We start from the raw sequence: 8839 nt of genomic DNA, 5'->3' as shown, positions 1-8839 counted from the left end.
TCCAAAATCACTGCAGATGGTGACTGCAGCCATGAGATTATAAGACACTTTCTCCTTGGAAGAAAGGCTATGACAAATCTGCTGCTGCTGCTGCTGCTGCTGCTAAGTCGCTTCAGTCGTGTCCGACTCAGTTTGACCACATAGACGGCAGCCCACCAGGCTCCCCTGTCCCTGGGATTCTCCAGGCAAGAATACTGGAGTGGGTTGAGCATATTAAAAAGCAGAGACATCACTTTGTGCACAAAAGTCCATATATTCACAGCTATGGTTTTTCCAGTAGTCAAGTACAGATGTGAGATCTGGACCATAAAGGAGACTGAGTGCAGAAGAATTGATGCTTTTGAACCATGGTCCAGGAGAAGACTCTTGAGAGTCCTTGGACAGCAAGGAGATCAAGCCAGCCAATCCTAAAGGAAATAAACCTTGAATATTCATTGGAAGGACTGATGCTGAAACTGAAGCTCCAATACTTTGGCCACCTGATGCAAAGAGCCAACTCACTGGAAATGACCTGATGCTAGGAAAGATTGAGGACATGGGGAGAAGTGGAGGACACAGGATGAGATCGTTGGATGGCATCATCGATTCAATGGATATGAGTTTGAGCAAACTCCAGGACAGGGAACCCTGGCATGCTGCAGTCCATGGGGTCACAAGAGTTGGACATCTCTGAGTGACTGAAAAACAACTTTATGTAACTTCATCAGGAATATCTCCTCATACTTCAGTCCGGTTCAGGATCTCCGATATGGTCTTCTTCAGACATTAGTCTCAATAGTGTCTTGTTATTTAATGGCTGTCTTCCCCACAAGACATTGCCTATATCTGGCATCCAGAGTCATACTTACCACACAAAAAGCACACTGCAAAACTTATTGAATGTTTTAATAACTATGTTTCTTTGTTACAGTTAAAATTCATTAGAGGTTTCTCAGCTTCTCAGTCAAAATAAAGTAAATTTTAATTCCAAAGTTGAAGAAAGTAAGAGGTTAAGGACTTTCTTAGGTCTTATTACCACTGATGATAATGAATCTCCAGGGAAGCATAGCTCCAACCAGTAAGAGAATAACATGAATCTCTAGATTGGTTAAGTTTGAGCTCTGCACCTTCTGTATCTCTGAGTTTCCACGGAGACCAAACAGAACCCCAAGCAGTCCAAGCCTGATGCCAGCTCCACAAAGGCAGAGTCTGCCATTACTATTTCACCCAGAACCCTATATGGAAACCATACTTCTGGAAGGGCCAGAAATCTCTTACGCCCAACTAAAAAGGAGTTACATTAATCAGCATCTATTGATGTCTGTCTCTGCCTTACTATGTGAGGAATGGAAGAATCATTAAATAGGTTTTCATGTCCATTTCCCCAGGAAATTGGTCCAGTGGTAACACAGTGATGGATCAGGAGCAATAGAAGCTTACTGAGAAACTGGTGAAGTTCTGGGGAATATCCAGAGATTTTTACTTTCTGAGGACAACTGAGAATATGTAGATAGTGAGAGTCAGAGAATATTTCTTAAGAGAGATTGGTTGTTGGAAAATATGAATATTTGCAGACACTGTGTACAAGAGAACAGGACCTGTCTGTGTCCATGACCTGCAGACCATATTACAGCTCTGGCGCGTCCTTCACTGCGCATCTCAGGTGAGCCCCCAAGAAGTGTACTCCTCGGGCAACCTTGCAGAGTCAGAAGGTTCCTGTGAAAATCAGGAATCTCCCCTCATCAGAACTGCCTTGAAGACAAATGAGCATCTCACCTAGTATCTACTGAGGTAATCTACGTGGTGCGATTTTTGGTGTGGGGAAGGGGAACCTGATTCCTCTGGATGCTCTGGCTGGAAGCCTGTCATCTGTTTTCAGGTGTCCACTGGCGGGCTGTGGCACAGCTCACTTCTTTGACTTTTTGTATCGTTCTCAGTATCCTGACTCAGGAACAGCCGATGGCTCACAGAATCATTAAGACTATTTTTTCACTCTTCATGGGCAGCCATTTATTTCCCATTTGTCTCAAACTGTTCTACCCAACTCTTAGTCCAAATGGGCTCGTTGTGCTGGTTTCTTTTATAACTTTGAATTTAAGTTATTTTACAATCAATAATAACATAATAAAGAGACAGAACAAAAATCACCCAGCATCCTCCCATCCTATTGGGGCAATTATGCTCATTTTCCTGTGTTCTCATCCAATTCTTCTCCATATAAATACATATTTTACACAGCTATACTGGCAATGGCACCCCACTCCAGTACTTGTGCCTGGAAAATCCCATGGACAGAGAAGCCTGGTAGGCTGCAGTCCATGAGGTCGCAAAGAGTCGGACAAGACTGAGCGACTTCACTTTGACTTTTCACTTTCATGCATTGGAGAAGGAAATGGCAACCCACTCCAGTGTTCTTGCCTGCAGAATCCCAGGGACGGGGGAGCCTGGTGGGCTGCTGTCTACGGGGTCGCACAGAGTCGGACACGATGGAAGCGACTTAGCACCAGCACCAGCATACTGCACTGCATTACCATTTCTCTGAGGCAGGCGTATCACATTAGTTCCTGCTCCTGTCTCACACAGAGTCAGCTTTTCTCCACAGAAGCTTGCCTTTACCTGTCATTTCTATAAACAACAACCGATGGCGAGAATGCCTACTTCTTTATCCAGAACCAGAGAGACACTGTTGAACAATGTAAAAACCAGAAAAAAAAATCTTTTAGAAAAGACCAGGAAAACAAAGACATATTCTCTAAAACTGAAATTGAACCAAAAAATTCTAAATATGAGCATTTATCATTATTGTTAATATTACTTAGTAATTTATCCCAAAGAAATAAGCATCATCCCTAATCTACGAATGCATGTTCGCTCCTCTGATACAACAATTTCATAGCACATGAATCCCTCAAACAATATCAGCCAATAATATCTAAGAAAGGATTTGTAATAGCATAACAATAATTTGTTGTACTGATATGTGGGAAGCAAGGATGTTGAAAATAATAATCTGTGTGCTCATTGACCATTCAAATCCATACACTGTAAAAAATAGAAAAGTACAATAGAAATAAATGAATATATTAATAGCAGTTGTCTCTGTAGGACTATAGGTGATTCTTTCCATTTTCTGTATATCTTAAAGTGTCCATGATGACCTGATAATATTTTTATAATTTAAAACTTTTCGTTTAAATACACATTGCCCGAAATCCAGTATGTTTTCTCCAATTTTATTTTTACTTATCCTTAATTATCCTGCAAGAATATCAGCCCAGAAAGGGAGAAATAAAAATAGCTAGCATTGTGTGACTGCATGGTCCATGGTCAATCTTGTGTTAGGTGTTGAGTATACATTACTAATTTAAATTCTGGAGAACTTTTCTCTTGTGAACTGTGACATATTCATATTCCCATTGATGAAGCAGAGTTTTGTGAGGTTAGAGAACTGGCCCCAGACAGATTAGTAAATGTTGAAGCTCAGGTGCACACACAGAGTCTCTAAATGAAATGTCTGTGTAACAAGTTCTAGAGTAAATTTTCCATCAGTGTTTTTGATAAAGGTCTGTGATCAATGGATACAGGATTTGCAGAGAAAATATTTTACTTTATTAGACAGACCACTTAAAACATTTGGACAAATATAGGAAAAGACATCATCTGATCAAGAAGAAATAAAGGGACACACACTTCCTAACATAAATAAAAAAAACAGAAAAAGAATTGATAAAGGCAAAACTTTCCCCAAAGAATACCAGACAACTGAATCAAAGTATGTGACTTGATGCTAACTGAGTGTGAGGGACCTGGACAACCAGCGTGATGAGGGACGAAAAGGGACCTGCAGGTTGAAGAAATAAAGGATTCCTTCAGCTCAAAATCCCTCTTTCCTTTCAGTTCCAAGTGTCCTCAGATCCCCAAAACATCACGACTCTTGATGCTGCACACTGCTGATTGGGCATTCCCAGCAGAGGCCAGAGGAGCCACGGGGAACCACACCACTGTCACCGAGTTCATCCTGCTGGGGCTCTCAGAGGCCTGTGAGCTGCAGATGCTCCTCTTCCTGGGGCTCCTCCTGACCTACCTGCTCACTCTACTGGGGAACCTCCTCATCGTGGTCCTCACCCTCATGGACAGGCGCCTCCACACCCCCATGTACTACTTCCTCCGCAACTTTGCCGTCCTAGAGATCTGGTTCACCTCGGTCATCTTCCCCAAGATGCTGACCAACATCCTGACTGGAAACAGGACCATCTCCCTGGAAGGCTGTTTCCTACAGTGTTTCCTCTATTTCTTCCTGGGCACCACAGAGTTCTTCCTACTGGCAGTGATGTCCTTTGACAGGTATGTGGCCATATGTAACCCCTTGCGTTATGTCACCATCATGAGCAAAAGGGTCTGTGTCCAGCTAGTTCTTTCTTCATGGATCACAGGGTTCCTTCTCAACATCATTCCAGGTTTCCTCACATTTCAGCAGCCCTTCTGTGGTCCCAATATCATTGATCATTTCTTCTGTGACAACTTTCCACTCCTGGAACTCATATGTGCAGACACAAGTCTGATGGAAATTCTAAGTTTCATCCTGGCCAACGTCAGCCTCCTGGGCACTCTGTCCGTGACGGCTACCTGCTATGGCCACATCCTCCACACCATCCTGCACATCCCCTCAGCCAAGGAGAGGCAGAAAGCCTTCTCAACCTGTTCCTCCCACATCACTGTTGTCTCTCTCTTCTATGGCAGCTGCATCTTCATGTATGTCCGGTCGGGCAAGGGCGGCCAGGGGGAGGACAGGAACAAGGTGGTGGCCTTGCTCAACACCGTGGTGACCCCAGTGCTCAATCCCTTCATCTACACCCTCAGGAACAAACAGGTGAAGCAGGTGTTTAGGGAGCAGGTGAACAAGCTCTTCTAATAAACCTGTGGATCCAAGAGGCTACACATAAGATCCCCACTCAAGCTAAGGGAACGTCAGGGCTCTGCAACAGATGGAGGCTTTCTCATCCACAAAAAGCTTGATGACATGTTTCTGGGGTGCCAGTCACTGTGAAACTGAGCATCAACCCATAAGCTCTGTGGCCCCTCAAGGCAATTTTAGTAATTATCATATTTGTATATTTCGCTTCATTCCATCTATATACCTGGCTTTCCAGCAGATACAAATTCTTTGATGAGAGGCACTGGCTCTGTAATTCACCATAAGCCTCAAAAACCAATCTGCTGTGATAGACCATATAAATACTCAGAAAGTACTTTCAGATTGATTTTGTGTTTCTGTTTCTCCAACAACTTCAAGGGAGAGGAGAACACTGTTAACACTGTCCTCGTCTTGTCACAGTAATATATCCGTAAGAATTCAAAAAATAAGGTTAGTTGTCTACTATCCTGCATATAAGCTAATACTAAACTCTTTGTTTAGTATTAAAATTCATAGATATTCATCATTCCTATTCCAAGTAACCTGGTTGGTTACTTCCCTGAGCCCCTGTTTTCTCATCTGTAAAATCAGGATCCGTTTCAAAGCATTATGATAAAAGTCAAATGAGATACTCTATGCAAGAATCTTAAATAGTGACTGGCACATAACAAGTCTCACTAAATGTCAGTTTCTTTCATTTGTATCTCATCCTACCTTCCCTCTCTTCCTTTTAAATCTCACACTTGTTAAGAAAACTTTTCTGTTTGCTAAAACTATATATTTTATATTCAGAATATCCTATTTATCTTATACAAAGTTAAATACAGTATTAAACCTATTGAAATTTGTTACTAAGATATTCATTATTTTCATGAAAAATAAAATTAAGTCATATTGGTAAATAATCAAATATTAACTAAATAATGAGATCAATTCATATGTTAACTTATCCCAAAATAATTATTACATGAATGCCATGTCCAAGGAAATGTTCAGTGGATAACACTTAATTTATGCTTTCAAAGAATTTGAAATCTAATAAGGAAGATAGAAATGACACAAATAACTATATTTTAGGGTATAAAATGATCTTTATAAGAAAATACCATGGGTAACTCTTCAGTAACAAATAGTAAAACCTAGAGAAAATGAACGAATCCCTAGAGAATGAGAATTTTCAAAAATGTAAAAAGAAATAGAAAACTTAACTGGCCCAATTACCATAGAAAGATGTCAAGAAAGGATTATATAGCTACTATGAATTAAAACCTATGTTTTCAATAACAAAAACAGCTCTTCTACAACTGGCTAATAAGTACATGAAAAGATGTGCAGCATCAGCAATCATTCAGTATAGTTCAGTTGCTCAGTTGTGTCTGACTCTTTATGACCCCGTGAATCGCAGCACGCCATGCCTCCCTGTCCATCACCAACTCCCAGAGTTCACTCAGACTCACATCCATCAAGTCAGTGATGCCATCCAGCCATCTCATCCTCTGTTGTTCCCTTTTCCTTCTGCCACCAACCCCCCTCACCATCAGAGTCTTTTCCAATGAGTCAACTCTGGGCATGAAGTGGCCAAGGTACTGGAGTTTCAGCCTCAGCATCATTCCTTCCAAAGAACACCCAGGACTGATCTCCTTCAGAATGGATGGGTTGGATCTCCTTGCAGTCCAGGGGACTCTCAAGAGTCTTCTCCAAAACCACAGTTCAAAAGCATCAATTCTTCGGCGCTCAGCTTTCTTCACAGTCCAACTCTCACATCCATACATGACCACTGGAAAAAACAGCCTTGACTAGACGGACCTTTGTCGGCAAAGTAATGTCTCTGCTTTTCAATATGCTATCTAGGTTGGTCATAACTTTTCTTCCAAGGAGTAAGAGTCTTTTAATTTCATGGCTGCAGTCACCATCTGCAGTGATTTTGGAGCCCAGAAAAATAAAGTCTGACACTGTTTCCACTGTTTCCCCATCTACTTCCCATGAAGTGATGGGACCAGATGCCATGATCTTCATTTTCTGAATGTTGAGCTTTAAGCCAACTTTTTCACTCTCCTCTTTCACTTTCATCAAGAGGCTTTTGAGTTCCTCTTCACTTTCTGCCATAAGGGTGGTGTCATCTGCATATCTGAGATTATTGATATTTCTCCCAGCAATCTTGATTCCAGTTTGTCCTTCTTCTAGCCCAGTGTTTCTCATGATGTACTCTCCATATAAGTCAAATAAACAGAGTGACAATATACAGCCTTGATGTACTCCTTTTCCTATTTGGAACCAGTCTGTTGTTCCATGTCCAGTTCTAACTGTTGCTTCCTGACCTGCATATAGGTTTCTCAAGAGGCAGGTCAGGTGGTCTGGTATTCCCATCTCTTTCAGAATTTTCCAGTTTATTGTGATCCACACAGTCGAAGGCTTTGGCATAGTCATTAGGGAAATGCAAATTAAAATCACAATGAAATATTATTTCACAGCCATAAAGATGGATATTATTTTTTTTAATTTTCTTGAACAGATTATACCAAGTTTTGGCAAGCATATGGATAGATTAGAATTCTGGTGCATTGCTGATGAGAGTATGAAATGATTCAGCCACTGTGGAAAACATTATGGCAGTTCCCAAATAATATAAACATAGATTTCGTGTATCATCCAGCAATCTCGCTTCTAGACATAAACCCAAAAGAACTGAAAGTAAGGACTTGAACACATATTTTTACATCTGTGTTCATAGCAGCACTATTCACAACAGCCAAAAAGGTAGAAACAACTCAAATGTCCATGGACAAATGAATGGATAAACAAAATGTGGTATGTACATACATTGGAATATTATTCTGCCTTAAAAAGAGATGGAATTCTGATAAATTAAATGCTACAACATGTAGGAAACTTGAAGACATATGCTAAGTGAAATAAGCAAGACATAAGAGGACAAATACAGTCAGATTCCACAATATGAGGTATAGAGTGAGCAAAAAAAAAATCATAGAGACAGAATGTAGAATGGGGGTTACCAGGAAGTGTGGGTAGGAATGGAGAGTTATTATTTGATGAATATAAAATTTCAGCTTGGGATGATGAAAAAGTTCTGGACATGGATAATGGTGATGATCTCACAACAATGTGAATGTACTTGACACCACCAAACAGTACACTTTAGAATGGTTAAAATGAGAAATTTTATATTATTATGTATTTTACCCAATAAGAAAGTACAGATTCCAGGTCAAAAACAAAAGTGCATTACTTTGACTTCCTCCCTTTCTCTTATTTCTCAGTCAATCCATCAGCAAATTCTGGGGATTATACATTCAAAATATGTACTAAATCCACCATTTCTTACCACCACCACTACCATCTTTGTCCATATAACCTTCCCCTTCCTCTAGGAAATCCATCCCTACCTGCCACACCAATCCCATGCCCATACCTCTGGAGGAGGACAGGGTTAGCAAACTCAGGTGAGGGGGAGGTGGACTTGCATAGTTAACACAGAGGAAGCCAAAACAACACACCCTTTCTCTCTGAAGATTTCCGGCCAGAAACAGGCCTTATGCATCGATAGAAAACAATTTACTTTAAATGAAGTTCAAAACTTTAACAATTACATAGGACCAGACAATTAATAATCCCATTCTTTGAACAAATGGTGAATGAAGGACTTCTAAAAGTATACATATGCCCATCATCACAGCACTGTTTATAATAGCCAGAACATGGAAGCAACCTAGATGTCCACCAGCAGATGAATGGAGAAGAAAGCTGTGGTACATATACACAATGGAGTATTACTCAGCCATTAAAAAGAATGCATTTGAATCAATTCTAATGAGGTGGATGAAACTGGAGCCTATTATACAGAGTGAAGTAAGCCAGAAAGAAAAACACCAATACAGTATACTAACACATATACATGGAATTTAGAAAGATGGTAACGATAACTCT

General features: G+C 40.6%; 1 protein-coding gene across 1 annotated transcript; it reads left to right on the top strand.

Annotated features, from left to right (window-relative positions):
* Window positions 1-3434: 3434 nt before the first annotated feature.
* LOC113899351 (olfactory receptor 49-like) lies at window positions 3435-5311 on the top strand. Its single transcript, XM_027552766.1, has one exon. The coding sequence runs from the start codon at window positions 3917-3919 to the stop codon at window positions 4889-4891; it is 975 nt and encodes a 324-aa protein (XP_027408567.1). The 5' UTR covers window positions 3435-3916; the 3' UTR covers window positions 4892-5311.
* Window positions 5312-8839: the final 3528 nt, after the last annotated feature.

Source organism: Bos indicus x Bos taurus, chromosome 10 (genome assembly GCF_003369695.1).
Source record: "Bos indicus x Bos taurus breed Angus x Brahman F1 hybrid chromosome 10, Bos_hybrid_MaternalHap_v2.0, whole genome shotgun sequence".
NCBI lineage: Eukaryota > Metazoa > Chordata > Mammalia > Artiodactyla > Bovidae > Bos > Bos indicus x Bos taurus.
Note: the sequence above shows the minus strand (reverse complement) of the source record. Positions and strands in the feature narration are given on the sequence as shown.

Coding starts and splice junctions, on each gene's coding strand:
- LOC113899351 (XM_027552766.1), top strand. CDS start 3,917: ATGCTGCACACTGCTGATTGGGCATTCCCAGCAGAGGCCAGAGGAGCC.